The sequence below is a fragment of the Exophiala xenobiotica genome (assembly GCF_000835505.1).
Source record: "Exophiala xenobiotica strain CBS 118157 unplaced genomic scaffold supercont1.7, whole genome shotgun sequence".
In the NCBI taxonomy this organism is placed as follows: domain Eukaryota; kingdom Fungi; phylum Ascomycota; class Eurotiomycetes; order Chaetothyriales; family Herpotrichiellaceae; genus Exophiala; species Exophiala xenobiotica.
This window is the reverse complement of record NW_013562488.1, coordinates 407,197-433,650: the sequence shown is the minus strand read 5'-3', so window position 1 is coordinate 433,650 and position 26,454 is coordinate 407,197. Positions and strand designations below refer to the sequence as shown.

Here is a 26,454-nt window from a genome sequence, read left to right as displayed (position 1 = left end):
GAGCATCTTCCGCGCCAGATGGATCTGGCTTAGCGCCTCGGCAAATTAATATCGGGAGAAAATGTCGAACGTCTGTCAGCGAGAGCGGCCATATCTCAGGCGTGCTCAGGCTGTTCACGGGCCGTTATCTGTCGCATTTGACAAATTTTTGCCTGTCTGACTGTCACCAGATTCCAACACTAAGAGGCCACGAGCAGGTGGAATTCCAAGCGCGCATCGGTCATTCGGCGAGTCTGGCTGTCTGCGTCCCTCACCATCCCATCATCTACCTTGCTTGCCTTGAGCACGAAAGTGCACCCAAACCCTCCATTTCTTGCTTTGTGCTTGTTCGGGCAGGAAATCAAGATGCCTCCAATGCCGCCTACCGCTCAGCGGCGTGGTCCGACATGGTTCGATAAATGCACGTATAACGACGGCCATTAAGAGCAGTGTGGACTGACCAGTTGCAGTGAAGATGGGTGCGCTGATGGGAGGAAGTAAGTCCAACACAACTATTCTGGTAACAAACAAGGAAATAAAGCTAATACAGAGCAGCTGTGGGAGGCATAATGGGATTCATCTACGGTTCGATGCCCATGCGCTGCGGAGCGCAAAGCCCTATTCTGACCATGTCCTAGGCACGGTGACCATCTTCCAATACGGTGCAGGACAGGCAGGTGTGATGCGTACACTCGGAAAGTACATCGTAGGATCAGGAGCGACATTCAGGCACGCATCAACTGGAAAAGGCCAATACGATTCCTGCTAACTGAGAGGTAGCGTCTTCATGGGCATAGGCAGCCTCATCCGAACCGACTCGCCTCAAATGGCAGCCTCGGTATGGGCTCGATCCCAGTATCCTCCTTTGGTATACCCCAGACGAGATCGACCTCAGACTCAGCGGTGACTTGCGAACAGCTTGGAAAAAGAGCACATTATTGCACTGCGATGTACATAAGCACCTTTGGGTTTGGAGCCATGAAAAGTCGACTACAGCCAAGCGATACCCATGAAATAATAATGTCAAGATTATGCGCCAGTTGTAGAACTGTCTCCTTGATTAAATCGACCTCGAATATACCACGGTCCAGGTCCAATGTTGGTCCGCGACTGTCTTTCCTACGCTCAAAGTACCATGCACGCATTTACGATAGAAAGAACCGACGGGACCCAGCCATGGCGGTCTATGTCCGTCCAAGATCCCTGGAAAGTTGCATCTTCGCTCTGCCAAGATACAGCCCTGTAGACGAAGGCAATCAAGTATTCTTCGACTTCCTGGAGTTCATATTCCACATGATCGCTGAAATATGCTTGATGTCCGCCAAAGTCAGGAGCCGGGTGGCGACCTTTATCTGATGGGAACTGGCTGATCTTTGAGAATTCATCTCCTTCCTCACGAGGTTCGCCATGCTATCACGGTCAGCAGCTTAAGTCAAAATAACTGTAAAGCTTTCGTGATTCCCGGATGACAGATCTTTCATATTCTAAAATCCCTTCTAGAGAGAAGTTTCGGTGTGCCGAGCATCTTACGGCTGTCGCTTTGAGCATTTAGCCAGATATTAACACCCACAATAGAAAGAATATCTGCAAAGTGTCAGTATAGAATGGAAAAGCGACCGGATATTTCCGACTCACCATAAGTACACCGAACATTTTGGCCACAAGCCAGCGGTTCCCTTGTACTCGGTTCCAATACTTTAAGAGCTCCCGCTGGGCACCCTGAACGTTATCAACCACATCCTCAGTGTTGGCGTCTATCCGTTGCAACATTTCACCCTGTTCAGAGACCATACTGGCGAGCTGTCCAAAAATACCACCTAGCTCGTTGATCGTCCGTTCAATTGCTTCGATGGCTTGACCTCGTTCTTGAATATACATGTTTGTCGGCTGGGCTTCTTCCATCAGTAATAGCTGATGTTCCGACTGCGGCCCGTTTCTCATCAATGTGGACGTATTCGAGGGTTCCAGGGTCAACAGGTCATTCGTAGACGTTTGCGGCGTCCTTTGTCGACTGGAATTCTGGTACAATGGTGACTCGGATCTCGTATCATCCAAATGTGTCTGAGAACGTGCGGAGACTGATGACACAAAGTTCTCTGTCCTTGACCTTGAGGCCTGGATGTTTTTTGTCCGCACTTCTAACACATCCTTGAAATTTGCAGCGACGTCTGTCACTTTGTTCTGTAGCATGAGGACGACATTCTTGTTATGCTGGCCTTCTTGATCCGCGGATCGTGGGAGGGATGCGGTGGGATGTTGCGATTGTGTCAGATGTTGAAGTGCTGAGATCTGGGAATTCAGACTGGCTAGATCTTGTTTGATAACGTAGGTGAGCTCGGAGATTTCGACTGGCCGGTCATCGAAGATGGCTTTTCTCTTTGCAAGCTGGGCGAGTCTTTCCAGTTTTCCCATAGTGGCGGTGATGCCACGTCCAATCTGGGCAGCATTGCGAGCAAATTCAGACCTCGAACCTCTTGAAGGCCCGTTGGGTGTGCCATTTGCTTCTCTTTTCTGTGCTTCATTTAATAGGGACTGCCTTTGAGGGCCCCCTTTTGTGGCAGACTGTCTCTTCTGTGCTTGGGCTAGGATGGTGCGGAACTCGTTCGTCCGGTCCTGTATCGAATGAGATACCATGGCGATATAGGGAGTGAGGGTCTTTGCGCCTGCGCCGAGAGGAGGCAGCCGGAAGTAGGTTGGCGCGCGGATAATTTAGTGAGAGAGGTCGGGCATCCTTGCGCGCTGGTACTCGTAGGGGATGAGACCGGAACACGTCTACGGAGATCGGTAGTAATACACGAAGGCTGCTGTCGAGAAGAAAAGGAGCAGAAGGCGATATGTACAGGGTTCAGAACGAAGTGGAAAGGGAAGTGCTGAATCGACGTTGGTCGCAGTTGAGAAGATGTTGACTCTTGTTCCAGGGCTGCCGAAAGCGTCAGCGGAAATGGCTTTAATGAAAGGTGGCAACCGGCCTCCCGGCTTCTCACCAGCCACAGATTCCATCTCATCGGACTATTTTTACCAGGGCCTTCACCTAGCTCGCACCTATCAGGTAGCACTAACGCACCCGGGGCACCCATAGTAGGTCATAGCAAGCTGTGAGGGCAGCCTCGGTGTCATTGAAACAACTTCGCGACAGAGAACCCTGTGCATAATTTGATATCTCTTCGGTGTCTTCCTCTTCTGACTACCTGGTATACTGGAATCCCGCATCTTGATATCTCGTTGCCTCATCAAGTCCAATGCCTACATAATACTACGTGCGAGAATGCGAATACCTCTTCCCCATTCTCAACTGTGGCGCAGTAAGTGACGCGCATGTCGATCTGCAGGGCCAGGAATCTTGAATTAGTGCAGCATTGCTCCCGTCGCCTCGTTTGTTCGTCTGCGCTCACGCGGCTGGCCTCATCACTATCCTCCCTTCCCTTGTCCCACTGTGTTGAACATTGTTGTTCCCATCGAACCACGGACAATACCATCATTCTTCAGATCGTCGCTTCTGCTTGCTCCCGGCCTCCCATCGACGTGGCTCCAGGTAGTACGAAATCCGCCCTCACTGTGTCCCTCTGCTTCATACAAAAAACAGCTCTCTAGACCTTGCTACGACAAGATCACCATTTCCGCAATGCGCCACATTATCCCTTGAGCATACTCTGACTGTATTTTTCAACTGCAACGCGTCTTGGCCTCGAACCATCAGCCGCAATCTCGATGGCATCCCCCGGTCCATACTCCTCCTTCAAGACCAATGTTGGCAGGACAATCACAAAGAAATGGAGAAATGCGAATAAGATAAACTATGACGGTGACGAGTGGGGAGATGACGATGATGATGAATACGACGAGCCTGCAACAATGTCGGCTGGCACGGCTAGACACCCAGCTTGGGCGCCGCAACCGAATATGTACTCAGCGAATCGCAGTGTAACCAATCCCTCTCCCTCTCGTGGTGGTGGACGACTCTCTTTCGATCGCGGCGACGATCGGCGGACGTTCTCATCCGGAGGCTTCGATTCAGCCTACCCAACCACCCAAAGACAACATCTTCCAGAGCCACAGCATGACTATGAGGATTCCCCCTTCCCGAATTTCAACGGACCAGCTCCTTTGCGACTCGACACACAAGGACAGGGTCCAATGCTTCCTGGCTTTCGACCGGGCTCAAGAGGTCGTAATTTTCAACCGTACGATGATGCGCCCTTTTCTGCCCCAGGTACATACCCTGCATCACGTAGGTCTGGGTCAAGTAACCGTCCTCCGCCCCCGGTCGACCTTTATCAGAGACATGATAGTCCCATGAGACCTGGTAGCAGAGGTTCAACTGCGTCAACCAGACAGTTCCCCCCTCGCAAACAGAGTCTCACACAACAACCGCCGCCTCCAATAGACTTGACGCCAGGTCCTGAGGCTGCAGATCCTTCGTCATTTACAGACGCCAACGAATCAAGTGTCAACCGACCTATACCAGTCTTTGTTCGGCCATCAGACATTTACAAGCGCATGGAAGAGGAGAAGGAAAAAGTCCGCAGGTCGCAGGAATCATCACGACGCCCCAGTATAGATTCCACCACTGGTCGCATAAGAGGCGAGCTGGTGAATGCGCCGGCTTCACTGCCAGAGCCCAAAGATTTCGGCAACGCAGTGCCGCAGTCATCAATTGAGGAGCAGGACCATACTCGACGATTGAAGCCTACCATTCTTGACACAGTCCCAGAACGGAAAAGTGAGTATGGCTTTGACAATCTGCTCAAGCAAGCAGGTTCACCTGAACAGCCTGAAGATGAGGCTGTGACACGTGAGGCCGACATTTCCCACCAGTCGCAGGAGACACTACCAACAGTGGGCGTATCAAGGCAACCCACAGACGCGTCTTCAGTCTCCAACTACACCGACCGTCCAGACCCGGTTTCCGCATCAACCATATCGCGCAATGTGTCCATGAGTGAAGGCGCTCTCCAGCGTGAAACCCCGGATCCTGTACGACCAAGCTTCAACCTTCCAGCTATTGATAGAATTTCTGGGTTTGGCATGGATATAGGCTCAGTTGACGGCGAAAACACTCGAGACGCCCGAGGGCAGCCTGTACAACCCTCCAACTCTTCAGTGGATATTTCTGGCGGGTCGCGGAGTTCTGCCCAAACTCAGGCACAATCTCTACACCATCAACCGTCGCTCGGTTACAGATCGATGGTTCAACAGGCTTTTGAAGAGAGTGAGAGGGATACGCCACTCTCTCCGACTTCTACATCGGGTACTGTTGACAGGTCAAACAGCAACTCGACCTCGGACATCAGCCCTATAATCGGTCGTAAAGAAGAGTCCACAGCGCCTGCATTTGCGCCTCAGGCCACCTCAATACCGATTCCAGAAGAGCCATCGCGAGCTGAGTCACGTCCGACATCATCAGCAACGCTAAGACCACACGAACCTCTCTCGCCAGATAGTGACTTCTCTCCTGCTGGACCAGTCCGGGGTGGATATCGCAGAGACGTTACTCCTCCCAGTCGAGACAACAGCCCAGCGAAAAGACCCCTCAGCATTGAACACCCCAAGCCAATTCAATCGCAAAAAGCGTCTGTCGTGGATAGGAGGGAAGAAGACAGATCTGTAGACGACCAGACGCGTGGCAGATCGCCGCCGTCCGAGGAGACCGTGCCGGAGCCGTCATCTGTGAAATCTGACCCGACAGAAGACGCAGTCCCAAAGACTGAACGCACTACTTCTGAAGAATATCAGGAATGGCAGGCACATAAGCAGCAATTCAACAAGCAAGCAGGCTTTTCTGATAGCGGGTCCGCTACTCCATTTGCACCGTCACCTCTGCAGCGCTCAGAAACACCTTCCAAAGGCTCTGTCCGAGAACTGGCCGGGCGGATTGAGGGTCAATCGGGAAGATCGACTTCAAGCGGAAACGGGTTCCCAGTCAGTTCGCCAACAGCCGAACACAACCGTCCAGCACCTCAACCTCGAAATGAAAGTTTTCGACCGGCTATACCCGGAGGTTGGCAGTCATACACTTCGACCGCAAGTGCATCCACACAAGAAGACGGTACTCCTGGGCAACAGACTGGAGGCTCGCCCTCCCGAAATCTGCCACCTTTTGCGCCTTCGCAGCGATTAGACAGCACTGAGAGTATCCCTACTGCCAAAGCTCCCACGAAATCCCCCGACACAGAGAATGGCATTAGAGAAAAGGCTTTTGCTGCCGCGGCCACCGCTGGCAGTGCTCTCGCCAGCGCTCTTGCCGGCCATCGACTCAGTGAGCGCTTGCAAGACTCGCAAGAAGACTCAGAAGAGTCAAGTGAGAATGAGTGGGATGCTTCAAGTACGGGTAGTGAACCCGAGTCGGAAAAAGAGCGTGAGCGTGAGCACGGGCCGGGGCCCCAAAATAGGCCGGATCAAGAAGCGATTGCCCCAGTCCCCCAATCGACGGGCTTGACATCGGCAGACCAGCCCCTGGAAAAGCATAGCAATATCCCTATACCAGCCAGGGGACACTCTTCCAGCGAGGCCGGTACTGCAGATCCTGAAGATAATTACGTACCGGCACCGCTTCGAACGAGCAGAAACCTCGATACTTCAGCCCTCCGAGGCAGGGTACCAGATGTTTTTGTACATCAGGAGTCACCTGCTGAAGCTGATAATGATCGGCTGGAAGAAGAAATTGAGAAAAGCCTGACTCCAAAGAGCTCGACCTACTATGGCGAGGCCACGGCCCAGGATACTCAACCAGAAGGCTCAAAAGCGCTACCGTCGACCTCAGACTCTGCTGGACCTTCAGGTCAGCCGAACCCTGATGCCTCATCGATAGCGGCAGTACCTAATCCGGACGCCCAAACTATGGATATAGCAAAGTCCAAGGCAGGACCAACCCCTATAGTAACGGCTCAGCTTGCAACAGCCACTCAATCCATTCCTGGAAACCAGTCACCATCGCTCTCGCTGGCTCCAACGACCGGCCAATTTACCAGTCCAGGTCAGCCGAGACCGGTCCCGCCATTCCAGCAAAGGCAGGACCTCCCTGCGCAACAGAGGCCAGAACCGCCAGCACAACAGGGGACGGAAGTAGCCCCACAACAAAGTCATCGACAGCCATCTGAAGCGGGTCTAGGTCAATCGGCATCAGGAGTTCCAACTGGACAACCTCCTCTAGCTAGGTCTGCTGCTCATGCAGCAACGATTCCTCAACAAGGCCCGAACGCTGCTACTGGACCAATCGGACCGACGTCGGCTAGACTACTGAGCTCAGCAACTTATCTACCTCCAGGAGCCGGAGTCGAGCCAACAGGCCCAGCAACCGCAATAGCCGGTCCAAAGCCACCAGCGCAAACAGCGCAAAGAGCGCCGCCAGTGCCAACACCTCAGTCAGGCCCAGCACATAGCAACCCCAAGGAAAACCAAGTAGATTCCGTGAATGTGCCACCTCAAGAATGGGCACGACCTGGCCCGAAGCCTGAAAGCTCCAGCACAACTCCGTCTCAACCACCTGAACATGGCCCATCAGAGCCAAGGCCTTTTCTCCAACAGCGGTTCTCATGGGAGACTGGCAGCGAAGAAACGCCTCCCGCGTCAATAGCCAAACAAACTCCCTCTACGCCTTCCACGGGCTCGCCAGAGACTATAAAGACTCAAGTTCGACCACCATCCGGCCCCCCTGCAGGTCTTCGGCGTGCATCAAATGAACGAGATTCAACTTCACAAGGAAATATTGCACGGCAGCCAAGCATGCCACCGCATGCCCCTCAATCGCCTGTGCCAACCGCGCAACAGCCCGTGCAACCAGCAATGCCTGCTCAGCCTCCTACAACCGAGCCGGCGCCTTTCCGTGCCATCATGAGTCTTGACTCTCCCCAAGCACGAATCAAAGCCTTCAACGAAAGCAGATCTGCGTATGCTACATCCGACGGACAACTGGAGAATTGGCTCACATCAATGAGGACTTCAGAGCACTCCGATGTCTTCGCCATGAACGGTCATGTGTCGCAAGAAGCCGCAGAAGCTACAGCTTACAAGCCCTCGCCAAGAAGAATCCTGACCGACTCAGCTGGAGCACGACAGATGCAAGAGGACGGCAAGAGATTGATATCAAAAGCTGGAAAATTTGGTGGAAAAGCCGGAACAGCCGCCAAGGGCTTGTTTGCGAAGGGGAAAGAGAGAATGCGCCATGTCAGTCATGGAGAAAAGGTAGTCTGATCTTTTCTTTACTTGTTTATTCTTCTATCGATCGATAGCTTTACTTTACTCCTACTACGGGTTTCTTGCAAGGGGGATTTTGTGGCCAAAGGGACTCACAGGACCTGCACCTCTCAGCAACTCTTTTTGCCATGTAGTAATGAAAAGATTTCCTCTCTTTTGAGCTGTCTGTTGACGCTTTTCTTTTAGGGTTCATCACCTTCAGGTCGTCGAAAATCCACAGGCCCCTATCCGTCGCTGAACGAACCTGAATCCGAAGACAGCCATGCTGAGGCTCAGTCGCAAAGAAAACCCACATTCCTCGAAGGTCCACCACAAATTCCTCTGACCCTTACCTCTCCTGTCTCGCCATCCGATTGGTTTTCTGGGCCGATTCTCGACAATCCAACCCCAGGCAGTGGGCTGTCGAAAGAAACAGCAGCAGCCTTGTCAACTTCATCAATTGATCAGGCTGGGACGGACAAGAAGGAGGGTTCGGGTCCAGAAAGAAGATCGAGCACCACCCCAGCGGCTGTTGGAACTGCGCCGATTCCACGTCCTGTGAGTCCGGCCATTTCTGCACTGGACAGTGATCAGCATGGAAACGAAAATGAGAGTGGTCCGAGCAGGTCGGTGAGTCAGGTAACACGTCCGACAGCTGAACATTCTCCTGTCGAGGCACCGCACCGGACGATTGCCGATCAGATTGCAGACCGGGGAACTGCTTCATCGCAACGTACTACTAGTGCAGTCACTGAGCCTGGACCGGCCGTTGGCGCGCTCGCACCTCCTCATCCCATTACCGGACATGCCGATGTGTCTACGCAGCCGGGCGATGGAAGCCTGCGAGTTCCCGAAGGCAAACCCAGGTCAGTCATTTCGGCTGTGTCCAGCGCAAGTCCCGGATCCGGATCAGTCGCATCAGAAGCTCGATCAAGACCAAGTGTTTCTCCAGCGGACGAGGCGTCGGACTTGGAGCAGAAAACGAAGGAGCAGCTTCATCCTCTGCAGGCTCATCCTCTGCAGGAAGAGCAGCGTTTAGAGTCGCTAGAGGAACAGGGTAATCCTGATTTCCAGGCTGCACCAGAGACTCCTCGAAATGAAACGCCGCCCCCAGGTATAGATGAGCCTTATGTGCCATTGGACGGCGATGTCGATGCCGACGCAATCAGACGTGCTCAAGCAGGCGAGGAGAAATCACAAGTGCCAAGGGACGTGGAACAGCGAGAGCAAGAGCAAGCTGTGTCTCCGCCACCGCCTCGGCCATTTTCGTTTGCTGGTCTTGATGGTGCCGGCGAAATGCACCATTCTCAGCAGAGTCCTCACCCCTCCCAGCCAATGAGCCCAGTCAGCCAGACCCTCAGTAACACATCGCTCAACAAGGAAATGTCGCAAGTTAGCGTCGATGAGGTCTTTGATCAAGCCAACGCCGCCGCCCCTGGCGTGAAGAGACAATCAAGATCATACTCTAGACCGTTCGGCGTTGATCCAAATGTTCGAAATCACCCTGCATTTAAAGATCCGGCTGATGCTGAACAACACCAGCAGCCGATCGATAGGACGCAAATGTACTCTTCCGAAAGTCCACTTCCGAGCGCGAGACGGCCGCAGGGAGAAACGAATCAACTCCGACAACAGCAGAGGGAGCAGTCTCAGTATCAACATACGCAGCCAACGCAAACCAGTATCCAGACAGACTCTACGGGAGAGTTTCGCATTGCAGGTCCGTATATACAGGAGTACAGATCGCCAAAGTCAGTCACAGTTCCTAGGATCGGCAGGAGTCCAGTCCAAGTCGAAGCGAGTGGCCAGCAATTGCCGAGTGCCAGGAGATCTCCTTACCCGGGACAGGACCCGTATCGCGGTCAACAGGCACAGCCGCAGGGTAGAACGTCACCCGCTGCCAATGAGCAGCAGCCATTTGAAGAGTATGAGCAAGAGCCTAGATACAGACCGGCCCCGGGAACAGAGCATCTGTATGATATGAAGCCTGAACCTCAGCCGCAGCCTCAGTCTCAGGCTCGGCCTCAACTTCAGTCTCAAACCCAACCACAGCAACAGCAACAGCCAAGTGAGCACTACAGCCAGTTTCAGCGGCATTCTATGCCTCCACCTCCTGTACCTCCGCCACAAGATAATCGTCCTGTCGTAGCGACCGGAACACCCAGCAAGAAGGGTATGTTCGGCGGTCTTTTCGGCAACAAATCGCGCTCGAAACTTCAAAAGCACGAGCGGCCTGAGACCCCAACACGCGTTGACGAGAGCCATGCGCACAAGAAAGAGAAACGAGCCAGCCTCTTCCGACGAAATAGTCGTCACGACAGTATCTCGTCGAAACGGAGCAGCCAATACGGCGACCACGATCAGCTAGGTCAACTTACGAACGTGCCGTCCCATACGAACACGGGAAGAAGACTGTCAAAGGATATGCTGAGAGGTGCGATGACGACGCCCGAGCCCAAAGACCATGGAGCAGAAGGAAAGAAGAAACGGTTCTCTGGCTTTGGTGGTCGATTGTTCAAAGGCAGTGGCGCCGGGAAAGAACCGTCGAGAGCGAACACCGTCCCCACCACGGCCTCGCAGCAGGTTGCTAATCAGCAGCTCGAACAACAGATCCGCGCCCAGACGTTCATCTCGCCACAGGCGTACTCTGCGCAGACACCTTATAGCCAGTATTCGGACATCCCGGCCGGGTATGGCAACCATGATCCAGGGGCAGGAGCGGGTCCATATCAACATCTACAGCAATATCATCATCAATCACCAACGGCGTCGCCGTCGAACAGGAACAGTGCGTCGCGAGCGTACCCACCCATTCCGCCGGAACGACTCCCGTCACACCACCCGATCCACGGACCGGCGGCGTACCAGCATCAGCATCAACCGACACCCACAATGTACGAGAGGTCTGTAGTGTCACCACCACCACAAGGACCAAACCCTCCAAACTACGATCCGAGTCCACCGGGTACATCGCAGGCTCCGTATGAGCGCCCATCGCCGTTGAGGATCGATACCGGCGGCAACCAGAATCAACACCATGGTCAATACGGCATGGGCGTGGGTGTGTCTGCAACTGCACCACCGCAGGTCTATCCACCGCGTGAAAGTTCGTTTTCGGCGCCTCCGGGAGGTTACTCCGGGCCCACCAGTGCGGGTGCAACTCGGCAAGCAGCAGTGAGGAGTATGACTGCTTCGCCGGATCGGCAAGGTGGACCAGGACAGGATCCCCGAGCGCATGTGATTAACCTGCACAAACGCTCGAGATCACCCCGGCTGGGCAGAAGGCCGTCGAGTGAGGATCTCGATGCGCCTCTGCGACGGTCCGGCCAGAGTCAGAATCAGGAGCCGACCGGTGCAGGTGGTCGCGGTGACTCGGGATTAGTTACGACACTCGGCATGTTTAATAGCAAGAAGATCAGTCCTGTGGGTGGTGTGCCTAGGGATGAGAGCGAGCAGGAACGGCCCTTCAATATTATGGTGCCGGGGCTGGACGAGACAGGTGAGGACGACGGTGGAGGTGAGAGACGGAAAGGTAATCTGAGGCAAAGACTTGAAGGTGCTGCAGGAGGGACGAGGAGTGAGACGCCCGTCAGCGTCGCATCGTCGACGCATACGAGATCGCAGACACCTGGACTGGGCGGGTCGCGAGAGGCCAGAGAAGGAGATGGGCAGGGCCTAGAAAGAGGCGTGACTTTGATGGAGGGTGACAAGAGCGCTAGAGGGAAAGATGGTAGGCGAGAAAGTGCAAGGGACCGTTCAGGAGGGGTCATTGCCGAGTTACCTGGCAGCAAGGCTGAAGGGTATGAGTCCGATGAAGAAGTGTTGATGAGTGCGACGGCGTACCCGGGGCAGGAGTGGGTGCCTGTCATGGTGGGAGATGGGAGATGGGATGATTGAGTTATGGGCACTTCCTTTCTTGCTGTTCGATCTTGAGCGATATCTCTGTCAGGTGTTGCTGTTTTCGGAGTCGACTTCGAGGTGTGGGCATACCCTGGTCGATTCGAATAACTGGGGTCCTACATCATGCGACCTTCTGTTTTCGATCTTGGGCGCTTTGGGCTTTCTTTTGGAAAATTTGCTTGTGGAACACGGACAGCAAAAAGGATGGGAACGCCCTTTGGTTTGACGATGTTCCGGTTTAATATTTTTGTTCGTCGTCTCTCGTCCGGCGTACAAGCGAGTTTGTTGTCATGTATCGAAAGCGATGGAATATACACAGTACTTGTATTTTAATTGTTAAAGGATCGAGTTGGAGGGTCGATGATGGATTCCTAAGTACTCCGGCGTGCTCCAAGGCAATAATCGAATGAGCACAGTTCGCAAATCCACCTACAGTAAGACCGTCTATTCATCGTTCTCGTCCCCCTGGCGCGCGAGACCGTCGGGAAGGTGCAAGGTAGTCCCTGTAGTCAGTTTGACACCTCGTTGTTGGCTCTGCGGTGCCTGTGGACCTAAGGTACCTAGGTACTCATTCATTGCACCTCCGATATTGCATCTCTCTTGCACCTCGACATCTCTCTGACAGTACCGACGGCCTACACCCACATCGTCTCCCCCAAGCGTCGCTATATTTTCCTGGTCGGTCTGCAATTCATACATTTCTTGTGGTCGCAGTTGATACAACTCTTGTACAAGGCGTACAGTAATGTCGTCTTGCATTGACACTGGACATTCTTAAGTATCTTCACTTCTCATTCTCAAGCGACAAGGTGGACGCACGCATTCCCAATACGTGCTATCTTGTGGTCCGAAACGGTTCAGGCGGCCATGCCAGGGGACACTGGACACGAACTCGAACTCGAACTCGAACTGCGGCTCGGTGACAACGGTGGTCGTGCAATGTCCGCATCTTGTGTGACTGCACCCTCCACATGCGGTAGAAGTGCCATTGTTGGTTTTCCCACAGTCCCGCTTACACTAATTTCATGAGAGATGGAAAGGATTGGCATTCGTGGGATCTCATACACAGGTCCATCGTACTCCCAAGACCAGAGTTTCAGGGTGGAGAGCGGCCGGGCGGACCATGACTGGCTGTGGCGCAACGTCAGGTCTCTTTCCGCTGTGTGAAAGCCTTTGCGATCATCTACCTTTGCTTCATCCAACACCGTCCGTCATGACCAGCTTCGCAATGACCAAAGCTAGCTGCGATCGAGCTGCATGCCAGCGCATTGGATATCCATCTTTCTATCAAGCGGGGAACTTCCGGCTAACCCTTTCAAGCATAGCCAGCATTACCAGCTGGCGCATGCCTCTGCCCCAGCCTGGTGCTTCTGATAACATCAAGATGGTTTCAGCAGGAAACGATATCAGTGGCGCCAGTTGCTCATGGCCTCCGAAGGAAGCGAGGCTGGCCCACTGAGCAGAGTGTGGGAAAGCAAGTACAGCGAGCGGCGAAGCGAGAGACTGTACAAGGCCGAAGATCCTCGAGTGTCCGCAGACCAAAGTTTATTCCATAGTGGGAATTCTTTGCTGGACCTGCTTGAGAATGGGGACATTCCGAGTCTCACAAGATCGTTCCTACGCTTCTCCAGGGACTGTCTGGAAGCGCCGTCGGAGCATACCGATGTGGCACTTAGGAGATTTCTTGCTGCCGCAACAAGGCAGGAGCTACAAAGCAATCAGCTGCCAGCCGCAAATCTAGCGCCAAAGACAATCATGCTTGATGACAGACGAGACCCCGAAGTGGGACGTTCCACCACTCGCAGGTGGGACGGACCTGGTGGCTACTTAGAATATCCGCCGGAAGGCGTTGATGTTTGGCCGGAGCAGGCCATTGCCCTTTCCCTCAGCGACTTTCTGTCTCGGTTGAAAGAATCTGTACGTATACCGCTGCTTCGAATTGTGTCGTGGCTCAGTATGACGCAGCGCTACGAAAAGAAGGCCGAACGGCGAATAATGTGACCCTACTGCTTGCTGCTTGAAAGTCAAGAAAATCGTGCTGACCCTCTTATTTTCAGTTACATCTCCGATATCACGGCTTCCTGCATGGTAGCCATCGCAGCTACCGCAGCAGAACGGTCGATTGCTGACCTGAGAGAGTTCTTCTCGGGTCTACTTCTTTTCCGAACTGTCTTTCGCATCTCGCTGGTAGGTCCATCATTTGGGCTTCGGCATTCCCTGTCCGCTTGACCTTGCTGAGCCCCAGTATCCGGCTGCGTCTGCTCACCATCCTCTCATAGGATGCGACATTCGCTCTAGAATTTCACATTCCCTTCCTGGCTCTTCGCGTTGGCAATTCCGTTCTTGACAGAAGAGAACTTGGAGGAAAGCAATTACGAAACTGTCGCGTACTTCCACTGCCTCGCGAACAGGAGAAAACATCGTTCTACTACGAGTCCCAGGTATCTTTCCTTGCAGTCGGGATTGATGAGTGGCTATGGACAGCCTACTGCTGCGTGGACAACTTCTACGGAAAGGAAACTTACCGGAAAGATTGCCTTGACTATAAATTGGACCCTGCTTCTGGTGGCTCTCTTTGGCTGAACGAGCCGGTATGGAATCCCCGGCAGTATTTTCTCGCAATCCTGTCTAGAAGAATGAAGCAGGCTATGTGGGAATGGACAGCCCTGGTCAATTGCTTCTTTGATCGTCTCGATTATTATGTAAGTGCTCCACTTGTTTCGCTCTGTGCTGCTTGGTCACTCCAAGCTGTCTGATACCACTTAGGAGACGTCGTTCAGCATATTGGATGACGAAAAAATGACAAGGACGAGGGAGCTGTCGATCGCAGTATCATGCCTCCGAGAGTTCCGGGACAATCTCTCCAGCACTGTCAGAGCGTGGGACAACTTCGAATCTAACTACATCAACCTATTCGAGGCGCCGAAGTTTCCCAAGTTGCAGGACTTGTGGCTTGCATACGTTGTCCAGATAAGAGTCTCGGTATTCCGGTTGAAGGACCTTCAAGCACTCATGTCGCAGAAGCTGGACAGGTTCAACAGCATGCGGGACGGGGTAAGTGCATACACCCACTTGCCACCTTTCCTTGCCCGGACATTTCGAGCCTAATTCACGAGGAACAGCTCGTGAATGCGTCGGCACTGAAAGAGAGTGCCGAGGCCACGCGCCAAGGAAGCAATATCGGCATCTTGACGAGGATGACAGTGGTGAGGCCTCCATATGTTGGATATATGCTTGCTTTTTGTTTGTTGAAGCTGACACGCTGTACGTCCATAGCTCTACCTTCCTTTGTCCCTGGCCACGGTAAGTGCTTCACATCTGCGTTGTGTGTGCCACAAAAGGTGGCTGCTAACTTACTATGCGGCTGTCAAGGCAGTTTTTAGTGTCGCAATGCTTCCGCAATCGAACTGGCTATGGTTCGGCTATGGGGTTTTGTTGTGCTCAAGCATTGTGGCCACAGTGTCTGCAGCGAGACGTCCTGCACTGCTTGACCTCATATTTGCGGCGGAGCAGAGCAAGAGCAAGAGCAAGAGTGATCATGCGGCTGGCTCAGGCACAGGCACCAGGAAGGCAATGGGAGGTGATGCTTCTTGAGAGGTCATCTCAGCTCGTCCTAGAACATTGGTTGAGCTTTCTTTGCTGTCATACTGTAGATGTGTTCGAATCGCACGTATAATAGTACATGGTACGAAGAGGACATGCCAAGGAGTCTTTGGACACTGGCAGATTTGCCATAAGCGCACCTGATTGTGGAAATGAGTTGCTTAGTAGTAGTTCTTGGACGCGATTAAGCCAACAAAGGCGACCGCGATCTTGCGTGTCCGGAGAATCGGGTTTGCATCACAAATGAAGTGCAATTGCAAGTTAAGGGAACTCCAATGTACGGAACGCATAAGTCTACACATGAAGGGCATATGCAACACTAGTGTGACATGACTTAAGTGGCTATAGTACTAATCAACAATAACAAAAAGCCACTAGTAATAGTAATCATCAACATTCGATCCATAACACCATGCGCCTCTCGAGGGCGGTCACCAGCGTAAACCTTAGATTCATAGGCCAATTGTGGTGGTGGTGGTGGTGGTGGTGGTAAAATGAGCGATTAGAGATTTTGATGGTCAAAAGCAAAGCGAGACAGGAGCGTGAGAAGGCCAGCTTCCCTCCTTCTTGGGAGTTGATTCGCGGTGTTAATTGGAGTGGAGTGGAGAGGAGGTGCCACCAGCCTCGATGGGGCGGAAACTGCGTCGATTGGAAGTGGAAGACGAGTGTCGTTGGGATGAGAAGAATGAGTATCGTCGGATGACAAGAATGAGCGTCGTGGGGATGTCAGGAGTGAGTGTCGTTAGCGAAAAGAGTAAGTGTCGTTGGGACGTAAAGAACGAGTGTCGTTAGCGAAAAGAGTAAGTGTCGTTGGGACGTAAAGAACGAGTGTCGTCAGCGAAAAGAATGAGCGTCGTGGGGATGTCAGGAGTGGGTGTCGTGGTGTTGTAGAAGAAGGAATGTTCGTCCGGAAGCAAAGGCATGGTCATGAGGTAGAAAGTGTCCGGCCAGCTTCCAGGAGGGCAGTAATGAGCGTAAAGAATGACTTGCTGGAGAGAATGTGAGGGACGGGGACAGTGGCGCGGTGACCCCGGCAAATGTCGATCCTCGTGGTGTAGATCTTTGTGGGTGTATGTCGAGTGCCAGCCCCGAACAGCGCCATGAAGCGGAATGCTTCTGTATCGAAGGAGCGTGGCAGACAGAGAGTGATGTATCTTTGCTGTGGGCTTATGGAACGTCGTGGGGGATGAGGGCTAGCCTCGTCCCGTAGGATGTGCCAGTAGAACTCGTCGAAGTTAACGGGCCGATGGACTTGGGCTGGGTGAGACAATGCTGTCGGCAATGGAATGAATGATAGCACTGCTGTTTGACGGTGAAACAGATCGTGCGAGAGAGAGGATGAATTGTCCAGCACAGCTGGTGGGGAAAGGAGTGTGGTGGTAAGTTGTCACCTGGACGTGTCAGTAATCTGCTGGACGTGACAGTGAGCATTACCGCTCAGAACGAGTGTGTATTAGCCTGGTGCGGCAAATGGGTGACAGTAGCCATGGTCTGCGTGGTGAGTGGTAGCGATATGTGCGTCAGACTCGAAGCTTGGATTGTACCTGAAAGGTGGTGACTTCGCATTCTTGGGAGGCGTGGCCCAGTGATTCACTTGATAAGTGGGATAACTGATAGTCCGAGGAGAGAAGGAGTGTCGGGGCTCATCGCCCGAGCAGCGGTGATGCCAGATGGTGGACCGTAAAAGGAGACGATGGTCCAGGGGACAGGCCTTCGATATGGAAAGAGTGTATGTGGTGGCCAGTATCTCAACTGTCGTCCTGCGAGCGCGCATCTGGAATTCAAAGAGCGTGGGTTGATGGAGTATGAAGGAGTGGATCTTGGGGTCCGTAAGCCAGCAATCTCGGTGGAAGTCGTATGGTAAATTTGAGGCGTCCTGCGATCAGTAGGCGCGAGGGCCATCCGTCGAGGCTCTTAAAGGTTCGGAGACCCAATTTGTGGATGAACGTTGGATAGTTCGAGCCGTTAGCTTGCACGTCCAGCGCGTCCGCGCTAACGAGTGACTATGTAAAAACGGTGTTTGATGCGATGATGATCTGGTAGTAGGGCAGAAGAACGCCGCGAACCCATTGGCATCGACTGGTTGACAAGATCAACAGCCTGGAGCGTCCGCCTCGTCGAGGTAGCCTCCATCCAGAGCAAACAGTGCGGCTCGGGTGAGTGCGAATGGTCCTGCCATCGACGTCCGTAGGCTGCAGTGTGTACACCCAGCGGAATTTGACAAGAATTTGGGCGGTCGTCAAGCTTTGCAAGCCTACGACCTGCTGATGCTTCATGTGTCTTCTCTGCAGAACAGTTCGAATCGAAAGGGAAAATCAGCTGATCTCAGCCAATGAGGACAGCAACGTCGACCAAAGAGCGAATGGGTGGAATTTGAGAACATGTGATAAGAAGTCCAGCTTCTATCAGTTTCGGACCATGTAGATGAGCTCAAGCGACCGCGGGATGGGTTTGGCTTGTCGATGTAGCCCAGTGAAGGTGCAGGTGGCCCAAGCCTTGCTGCAAGCGAATGGCTTGCTTGGACGGTCCGGCGGGAATTGCTTGGTTGACGATGAGATTGACCGACTTAGTAGCAGCCATGATGAGGTTGCTCAGTTGATGCCCCAAGGGAGCGACAAATCTCGGTTTTAATTCAGATGACTCCATCGCTTTCTCGGGGTCGAGCGTTTTGTCCTGGTTGTGAGATCTGAGCACTTCTTCGCTGATGCACGCGCAAACAGCGATGCCAAATAGACAGGCGGTGATGGCGAGTAGTCTCACAGCGAGGTCGAGCATGATGTCGGATGGAATGCTCCAGCTCCGTAAAAGAAGCTTGGGACAATACCAATGAGTGGCATGCAGATAGTTGTCGTTGGTAAGTCTTGGATTCCAGTGATAGAACGTTCGATACTGGGCAGAGGGTCGTGCCTTTCTATATGTCTTTCCGGCCAGGCTGTGTCCTTGCTTCCCGGTGTCAATCAGACAGATCCTCCGTTGCATTGGTACCCTCCTATGTGTTGCCGGCTCCGATATCCCGACTTGCTGAGCGGCGGGACTCACAAAGTCTCTCAGGAGTTGCTCGCATGACGCAGGAGGTCGGGAAAGTGATCGCATGACGGTGAGGGTCAAGGTGCAAGCGTGTAAAGGTCGCGGGTATAGGCCATACTGTGGTCTGTGAGGCATCACGGTGTTGGACCGAGCTCGTTGTCGATAAAGAGCCGGATAACAGGGATGAACCTTTTGAAACAGGGCCCATCATGGCCCAAGCGGTCGGGTGGCTCGGGCCACGCCTTTATTGAAAAGCAGACAGCAATAATATTGACGATGTATTGAAGAAACCATGAAGTGACTTCTTCAGGGGTGGTCGTTCAGTCGTTATCTGCATCGAGACAGTTCGAGCCCCAGTCTTCATGCTCTGTTCGGTTTGAGATGGCTTTCGGCCTGACTGACTCGAAGATGGAGATCGGTGCACGGATCACACCACCACCAGAAACCACGAGGCTGGGGTATCCAAGCTTTCCCGAAGGCTGGACCGCTATACGGTCTGGCGACTTCGAGTCTGCGTCCGCCTCGTCGTCACGGGGTCGATTCCGTGACACAGAAACTGGGTGCCAGACCAGCTTGGTGGCTGCAGCTCGAGGAGCAGTGTCTCCAAACACGTTCAAAGTGTGTCCGAGTGAAGTAACCGAGGGCTCGTGCTGGGTAGGGAGCAAGGCACCTGCATGTAAGACAACAGGATTGAGGCAATTGCTGGCGTGTCTCAGCGAGGGCACGCGTCCAGCCTTGAGGTTGTTCGGCAATTCCACCAAATCAACAATCAAGACGACATGGAATGTTTGGGTAGGCAAGAGTTACTCAAGACCAATTGGTCAATGGTGGACCACGTCACGCAGTGCACAGAAGCGAGAGAGGACATAGATGAAGCGAAAACAAAGGAACGTGATATTCGCTCTTGAGGAAGTATCAAGCCCGTGGATGCTGACTCTCAAAATATCTATCAAGGTTGTCTCGCCTGCCAAAGCCTTTCCCTGCCCTTCGGGAAAATTTGCACCATTCGAAAGGACACCAGAATCTCGAAGCCGGGTCATTCTCCCCAGGGTGCTTTTGTCTGCAATGACGATGGAGATCCTTCTTGTATCGAAACCCTTCGGTGTCAACAGATGGATGGTCGCATTTGGAAGGTCGTGTATGCTTCTTGATATGACGACTGTCAACGTCAGTCAGTGCGTACCTCAACAATCGACAGTAGACAATAGATTCAGGACCGCCCGGTGCAGCATCAGAAGGGTACGAAGGATGACCAGATGCATGAGTATGATTCCAAGGGCCCAAGTGGGGGAATCGACGTCTCACTCAGGGATACGGACCAATATGTGCGATCCCGACCTGAGGATGCAAATCGACATTCAGACCAACACAGCTCTGGACCAATAGTTCAAGTACAGCAAACGCTAATGGATACACCAAGCTCTCCGGTCAATTCAGACGAGGCTGAAGACGGGAGGTATGTGTACAGAGACACCTCCTACCGTGGCGGAATACTATAGTGATTCATCCGAGTCGCCCAAGGACTACACTGCCTGCAGTGCATCTGATCGTGGTTACTGTGGACATTGCGGGTATTGATAGGCTCTCCCTTGTCCTAATGAAGTATAAAAGCCCTTCTCTACTCGTCTAACCTACTAGCTTTTCTCCTCGGGCCATATCAAGGTTCGACTATATGCTTTCCCAGATTGAAGCCTGACGCTTCTTAACCTGATGCAACTGATTGATCATGTGAGAAAGACTTCGCGCATCGGCTTCTTAAGAGCCTTTCAAACCTGTCGCCCGAGATACTGGGCACTTCTTGTCCCTCCTCCAGCTGGTGCTCCTCCACCTCTTTCTCCTCCTCTCCTCTCTCCTCATCCTCGTCGGTCTTTTCGTGATTTCAACAAGCATTGTGACACTTTCGTAATCGATCAGTTACAATACTCTACGACTGATTCAGCTAAAGCTATATTCCCGCTATCCTGGGCCTAAACCTGCCCTACGATGCCTGTCAAAACCCCTCACCACCGCCACGATTTTGAGATCGCTGAGACCTGTACCCTGACACCCTATTAGTTTGATATCACAAAAGTGCTTCGATCCCAAGTGCTCTTCTCAACAGCATCCACTAGACACGCCGCCACACTAGCCCTTGAGATCCCCCCCAAGCCCGCGAAAACACCGAGTCCCTTCCCATCATCACCAAGGAACTGAACGGGCGCCTTTTTTGCCATAGTTAACCTCGCTGGCTTCAACAACACGTATTTCAATCCACTCTTCTTGAGTATCTCCTCGACATGACTATGGTCTGCGAACGAATGCTTAAGCCCGGTGTTGGAAATTGCCCATCTCATAATCACAGTGATATTCGCGAAAGAAGACCCCACTCCAAATGAAGACATTGTCGCAATTTTGGAAATGCCATGCCTTTTCATAGCAGCGATGAGGTTTTCGTGCGCGTCAGACATGACTCGAGTCCCCTTTTCTGTTGGCGATGAAAGCGTGACGATCACGGCAGTTGGGGGGTCGCCTTGGACTGCGTTGAAAGCGCTTTCAATGTTCGAAGGTTCCACTGGTGTGCCCTTCATGATGTTCAGGCCTTCCTTGGCTGGAAGTGTAGAGGGATTCCGAATCAAGGCTGTAACCTTGTGGCCGCGCTGCAATGCTTCATCGATGACGAGACGACCAGTCTGTCCATTACCACCAATAACAAGGACACGCATATTAAAGATGCTGTTGCGCTGTGGGAGGATGCCGGCTTTGTTCCCAATTCCTATGGGCGTGGTTCGGTTTGAGACCGTGGTACAATGCTTTTAGTAGGATTTGTAACTTTATTGATATCAACGGATGATGAACTGGATGTTTGGGACGAGACATAAACAACGAGCTCCCATCAGGTATATATACCTGTGGTATAAACTCCTCGACGGTGCCGGGGCTGATTCGACTTAAAGATTGGCTACAATAAGTCGTGGCCATGTTGCGACACTTAGCGAGTCGTTGAAATGCTGCTGCCTAGTTGCGGCCACATACTGTAGTCCGAAGTCCGTAGGATTTCAAATCCTGTTACTTGCAAAGGTCGTTCACGTAAATCTTGGACGCCTCTACTGTAGAGAGTGTGTCGCATGCCGCCTGAGGTGAGGGCACGGATTTAGGCTCCGTTGAGACAAGGCTCCGGGGCGGAGGGTGCATTATCTAGATGGGGGAAACAGTGTGGGGTCCTTGGCCAAAAAGGCGGCAGCGATTACCTCATCCCCGAAACTTCCTCTTCATTCTTTCCTACCATGTCCGATACGTCGACTCCTTGCCGTATCGACTCGTTACCTGCGCCCCCTGCACCGTGTTGATCAAGAAATGATTGTCCCACGGAGCAAATGACTGCAGGAGTACATGCAGTGAGACAGCCTCAGCTGTAGGCCTCCGGATGGCCGCTCCCTCCGCAACGGCTGACCTGGCTCAGAGGAACAGCCGCGAATATGAGCAGCAGGCGCAGCTTTCTCAGGGTCTCCAGCCAGCAACGCAATGGCATTTTATCTCCGCACAACCGACCAGCAAACTCGAGGAGAGCCGCAACAAGGCCTTTGTCCGAGCTCACGTATCCCGGCGTTCTTGGGCTCAGGCGGTCACCAAATCAGAGCAGCGACAGACATCCTATCGATCTCATGCGCCCGAACCGGACAGAGTCACTGTCGACCTAAATGGAGCGGCGAATCTGCAGCACCAAGAGAGGCTCCGAAGATCATCTCGACCACGACGGCCTCACACGCCGCCGCCAATCTTCTCCGCAATCAGCGCCGCAAACTTCTCTCTCGACCCCTTCGAGACCTACCCGAGCAATCTGCCCCATCAGTTTATCGACCGGCTCATGCCGAGCATTATCAACCAAACAGGCCGACTTCTACCACCACTCCGGCCGAAAGACAGGAATGAACGCTGGGGAGTCTTCACCGCCTCGTGGATCCGAGCCGCGATCCATGACCGTGCAATGTTCCACACGGCGCTCTTTGCATCCCTCTTCAACTCCAGGCTGCTTGAAACCCATTCGGCTCCAACACGGGAAGAGCTTCTGTGCTACCAGATTTCACTGCAGGAGATCAATCGCATGCTCCAGGACATCAAGCTCGCAACCAGCGACGAGGCCGTCCAGACGGTGTGCTGCATGGCCTTTCATGGAGACGTCATCGTCAAGCGACCTCGCAAGTCTCCACGTCAAGGTCCATTCCAAACCTTACAGATGTTGGATCTCTATGGAGGGACTGTATCGTCATCCACGTCGCATTCCCGGGGAATGGTCAGCATGCTGGAAGCGAAAGGCGGAATAGGCAAATTGAAGATTGATGGATTGCCTCAGATAGTGTGCTAGTGAGTCCATCCTCTCTGCTCTGCAGGTATCTGGCTCGACTCTGACTGACTGGTATCATATATCCTCCAGCCTCGATATCATGTGCGCGAACCGAGAGATGGCGCGGCCGGTGTTCCCGTTCGTGCCACGGTTTGGAAGCCCCGCAGACGAGCTTCTTCGAGTCGCCGCTGCGTGTCCTTCTCTGCCCGTGCTCGGTACAGGTTTTTCGGTCCTCGAACGAGTCCTCGACGCCGAGCAAGTGGCGCCTCTGAGCACGGTTCTTCGCTGCATGTCCGCCTATACTTTGGCACTGGAGTCCTTTGCCGTCGACATCCAACACTTGCTCACCCTTGGCCTACTTGCAGACCTGCGCAACTTTGTCCAACATAGTCTGTTGTCACTAACGCCCCGTCGAAGCTCGAATTCGGACAGGGTGCCTCCGTTGTTCGAAATGTGCCACACGGTCGCCATCGTCTATAGCTGGATTGTGATCTTCCCCGCCCCTGTACAGGCCATGCCGTTCCACGAAGCAGCCATGCGGATCAGGGAGCTGTTGGACAGCGACCAAGTCGACAGCTACTGGACCGAGGTGCCATGGCTGATGATTTGGATTGTCGTCATGGGCGCGATTGCGTCCTTGGGGTCTTGCCAAGAGCAAGGCTACGTTCGCTTCCTCAGCCGAGCTCTGCAACGACTAAACATCCACAGCTGGACCGTGTTGAAGGGCCGGCTGGAAATGTTCTTGTGGTACTCGCGCGCCAGTGATCTCGACGGGCTAGACCTTTGGCAGGAGGTAGTCCAATCGCGGGTTTGATGTCCGAATGAGACTATGTCTAAAAACAGTTGTAAATCTGTTAGGATATGATGAGACAGAATCATCTGGTCGTCATCACGGGGGCTAGACCGTAACCCGAGAAGACGAGAACGTCAGAACAAGGGTTTCGCTCACTGCTACCCAAAGCGACACGACATAACTATACCTAGACACAAACTCGACATCGCCACTTGCGAGCTGCAGCACAGGTAGGTCACGGATAATCGCTCACCCGCCTCGCGCGAGCCGGTGGTGAGCCACAGAGCAGCATCACCCTGATCCCCAAAGCGGGTGAGCCGCGAGCAGTTTTTACTCATCTTGGCAGACTTCATCGCCCAAACAAGTTGACTGATTTTACTATCAATACTTCGCGCAAAAGAACGACTTCATTTTTTGCGAAGGGACGTTGCAACGATGTCCAGGGGGAGTAAGCACGACCTTTTGGACCCGCTGAGCCGCCGAGGAGCTCTGTGACAGGCTGGGTTGGCGCACCACCAAAGTGTGAGCTGATGTTCCAGCAGAGACACGGCTCGGGAGGACTATCAATCACAACCATGGCCAGAGCATTGGCTAGAGAACAAACTGTCGACAGAGATAGAAGATTGTCTCGGCCTCAACACAACTATGACACATTGCCCCTTCTTGCAGTTCACTTCGGTCTCAGTCGATACCTAGGTCAAGTCAGACCTTTATGATACTCTACCAACCCACCAGTTGTGGACTCTCTGCTGTGGTGACTTTTTGCGATTGCAGGCAAGATTCCAGGTTAGAAAAGCCACTTAGGAGAGCGTCCTAGGGCCGATGTCCACAAGTCTCAGCATCTCGCACGATTCTCGCATGGCACTCCAAACTTCCTTCCCTTGCAGAGGGACCACTAGCCAGGGTACCTTTGCAGCCAATGTTGAATCTCGAGATATGTGCTTGCTCTATCAACATAGAGTAAACACTTGCAAGATTCAACCATGACTGGCGTGGCCACCAGGCACGAAGGGATCCTGCTGACGGAGACAATGTAGTGACAGCTTGATAAGCCCCACAGCTCTTCGATCTGGATTCATCACGCTGCGTCCTTAATCTGGGGGATTCAAGCCATCAGCTTGTGGTGTTGATAGTCAAAACAAGGGTTGCAGAGCTCTTCCGTTATCAGCACCAGCTCTGGCGCACTCCAAGCGGTCCGGTACCACGCGGGGTGAAAATTCGAGATGTCGCCAGGATGTCGGATGGTAGAAACGAGGTCAAGCTTGAGGCTTATCATGCAAGCCGTTGCAAGCTCAACCGCTGCCTCCAGCAGCCTTCTTTTTGTCCTTCTTGGCCTGCTTCTGAGCCTCCGTCTTTGCCTTGCGGGCAGGACGTTCTTTCTTCCGAGCCTTTTTGTCTGCTTTTTGAGATTTTTTGACCGGTTGTTGTTCCTCTGACTGTTGTGATTTTCTCTTTTTGCCTCGCTGTTGAGGTGGAGATTGCTTTTGTGACGTCGTCGGCTCCAACGAGACTTCAGGTACAGTCACCGTTGGTTCGTCTTCCACGTCCGGAGTGCGAAGTATTCCTTCATCGTCGTCATCACCCTCGCTGTCGTTCTGCGAAGCCGATGAGCCTTCTGGTGACTCTGGCTGCGGTACTGAAGCAAGCTGAGCGGCTAGTTGGAGTGCATCTGCCTCTTCGTCCTCTGCTTGCTCATTCTGGAACCTTCCCTTGGCCTTCTCTTGCATGCTCGATTCCAAGGTAGTCAGCTTCTTATTTGCGCGGACCTTCTCGCGGGCTTCGCGTTCGGCACGCTTGAGGTCGTACTTGGTGTTTCCGGCCTAGTCTGAAATTAGCACAACACGAATATCGTGGCTGTTTAGACATGACCGAACCAATGCATGTTTGATCACTCTACCAGCCGCCTCCTTGTTCAACGTCACCGTCGGGTGCGAGGTGGTGGGGTCCGCGTCGGCAGTCTTGATCTTCTCGAAATATTGTTTGACCCGGGTCAGTTCTCGAAACACAGCATGCTCTTTGGCGTCAACTCCGTGAAGTTTGAGGTACGCTGTACAAGTCAGTATAGGGCGAAGAGATCGCCAAAAGCACTCACAGAAGAGCAATGACTCGATAGCATAGACCACCAAGACATTGAGTTTGGCTCTTTCAAGAAGAGGAAGCTTCTTGGTAGTCGCTGCAAAAGCACCGTCTGTTTCGAGTATTGCTCCGAGGCTATCCTCGAGGTCCTCAATGTTGTCCTCGAGTTGCTCCGCTAGTGCGAGTACAGATTTGGTGTCCATAATCGCTAGTCAAGGTGACTTCTGTTCTCGCTGCAGTCGTAAGAGAAGTCTGGTTGTCACATTTGCAGGGTGTTTATCGTAGAGAAGATCTGAAGGAAAAAGAAGTTGGAGACGAAACTGCGATATAAAAAATCTCCCCGCATCTGCATCTGCAGTGCTGGACTGCGGCCGCGATGCAACACGACGTGTCTCGCCGTCATTATCGACTTCAACGACAACCTCTCGAGCCTATGAGCGCATGATATTGATTTTACCATCCTGATAGTGGTGAAAGACCTACCTCTCTCATCTCCGTACCCCCCGTTCGCAACCTCGAGCACCGCCAATTCATCCATGTCGTGAGCTGCGTTGACCTTCAAACTGTCGCAACGACTACTCCT

The 26,454-nt window shown here is 53.0% G+C and overlaps 9 protein-coding genes across 10 annotated transcripts; 4 read left to right on the top strand and 5 right to left on the bottom strand.

The window, feature by feature from the left end:
- The first annotated feature begins 98 nt into the window (after nucleotides 1-98).
- On the top strand, nucleotides 99-1,140 carry PV05_10866 (uncharacterized protein). Its single transcript, XM_013454293.1, has 5 exons — nucleotides 99-400; nucleotides 450-476; nucleotides 535-564; nucleotides 618-708; nucleotides 760-1,140. The coding sequence occupies exons 1-5, from the start codon at nucleotides 346-348 to the stop codon at nucleotides 884-886; spliced, it is 330 nt and encodes a 109-aa protein (XP_013309747.1). The 5' UTR covers nucleotides 99-345; the 3' UTR covers nucleotides 887-1,140.
- Nucleotides 950-2,886, bottom strand: PV05_10865 (uncharacterized protein). Its single transcript, XM_013454292.1, has 2 exons — nucleotides 1,615-2,886; nucleotides 950-1,563 (listed from the first exon to the last, which is right to left on the bottom strand). Exons 1-2 carry the CDS (start codon nucleotides 2,611-2,613, stop codon nucleotides 1,528-1,530), a joined length of 1,035 nt encoding a protein of 344 aa, XP_013309746.1. The 5' UTR covers nucleotides 2,614-2,886; the 3' UTR covers nucleotides 950-1,527.
- A 276-nt stretch (nucleotides 2,887-3,162) lies between these two features.
- PV05_10864 (uncharacterized protein) lies at nucleotides 3,163-12,463 on the top strand. Its single transcript, XM_013454291.1, has 2 exons — nucleotides 3,163-8,160; nucleotides 8,359-12,463. Exons 1-2 carry the CDS (start codon nucleotides 3,688-3,690, stop codon nucleotides 12,046-12,048), a joined length of 8,163 nt encoding a protein of 2,720 aa, XP_013309745.1. The 5' UTR covers nucleotides 3,163-3,687; the 3' UTR covers nucleotides 12,049-12,463.
- On the bottom strand, nucleotides 12,408-13,278 carry PV05_10863. 2 transcript variants are annotated; one of them, XM_013454289.1, is made up of 3 exons: nucleotides 13,239-13,278; nucleotides 13,117-13,182; nucleotides 12,408-13,068 (listed from the first exon to the last, which is right to left on the bottom strand). In XM_013454289.1, exon 3 carries the CDS (start codon nucleotides 12,808-12,810, stop codon nucleotides 12,496-12,498), a length of 315 nt encoding a protein of 104 aa, XP_013309743.1. In that variant the 5' UTR covers nucleotides 12,811-13,068; nucleotides 13,117-13,182; nucleotides 13,239-13,278; the 3' UTR covers nucleotides 12,408-12,495. The 2 variants fall into 2 exon arrangements, with proteins under 2 accessions (XP_013309743.1, XP_013309744.1); XM_013454290.1 differs by having other exon boundaries at nucleotides 13,117-13,278.
- A 198-nt stretch (nucleotides 13,279-13,476) lies between these two features.
- PV05_10862 (uncharacterized protein) lies at nucleotides 13,477-15,645 on the top strand (the record flags this gene model as incomplete). Its single annotated transcript, XM_013454288.1, has 7 exons — nucleotides 13,477-14,048; nucleotides 14,109-14,238; nucleotides 14,331-14,753; nucleotides 14,818-15,105; nucleotides 15,174-15,257; nucleotides 15,306-15,354; nucleotides 15,428-15,645. The coding sequence occupies 7 exons, from the start codon at nucleotides 13,477-13,479 to the stop codon at nucleotides 15,643-15,645; spliced, it is 1,764 nt and encodes a 587-aa protein (XP_013309742.1).
- Nucleotides 15,646-16,503: 858 nt separating this feature from the next.
- Nucleotides 16,504-19,027, bottom strand: PV05_10861 (uncharacterized protein). The gene has a single exon (XM_013454287.1). It carries the CDS (start codon nucleotides 18,814-18,816, stop codon nucleotides 18,085-18,087), a length of 732 nt encoding a protein of 243 aa, XP_013309741.1. The 5' UTR covers nucleotides 18,817-19,027; the 3' UTR covers nucleotides 16,504-18,084.
- Nucleotides 19,028-20,588: 1,561 nt separating this feature from the next.
- On the bottom strand, nucleotides 20,589-21,837 carry PV05_10860 (uncharacterized protein). The gene has a single exon (XM_013454286.1). It carries the CDS (start codon nucleotides 21,381-21,383, stop codon nucleotides 20,733-20,735), a length of 651 nt encoding a protein of 216 aa, XP_013309740.1. The 5' UTR covers nucleotides 21,384-21,837; the 3' UTR covers nucleotides 20,589-20,732.
- Nucleotides 21,838-21,946: 109 nt separating this feature from the next.
- PV05_10859 (uncharacterized protein) lies at nucleotides 21,947-24,997 on the top strand. The gene is made up of 2 exons (XM_013454285.1): nucleotides 21,947-23,022; nucleotides 23,093-24,997. Exons 1-2 carry the CDS (start codon nucleotides 22,085-22,087, stop codon nucleotides 23,814-23,816), a joined length of 1,662 nt encoding a protein of 553 aa, XP_013309739.1. The 5' UTR covers nucleotides 21,947-22,084; the 3' UTR covers nucleotides 23,817-24,997.
- On the bottom strand, nucleotides 24,083-26,144 carry PV05_10858 (uncharacterized protein). Its single transcript, XM_013454284.1, has 3 exons — nucleotides 25,888-26,144; nucleotides 25,670-25,842; nucleotides 24,083-25,615 (listed from the first exon to the last, which is right to left on the bottom strand). Exons 1-3 carry the CDS (start codon nucleotides 26,072-26,074, stop codon nucleotides 25,088-25,090), a joined length of 888 nt encoding a protein of 295 aa, XP_013309738.1. The 5' UTR covers nucleotides 26,075-26,144; the 3' UTR covers nucleotides 24,083-25,087.
- Nucleotides 26,145-26,454: the final 310 nt, after the last annotated feature.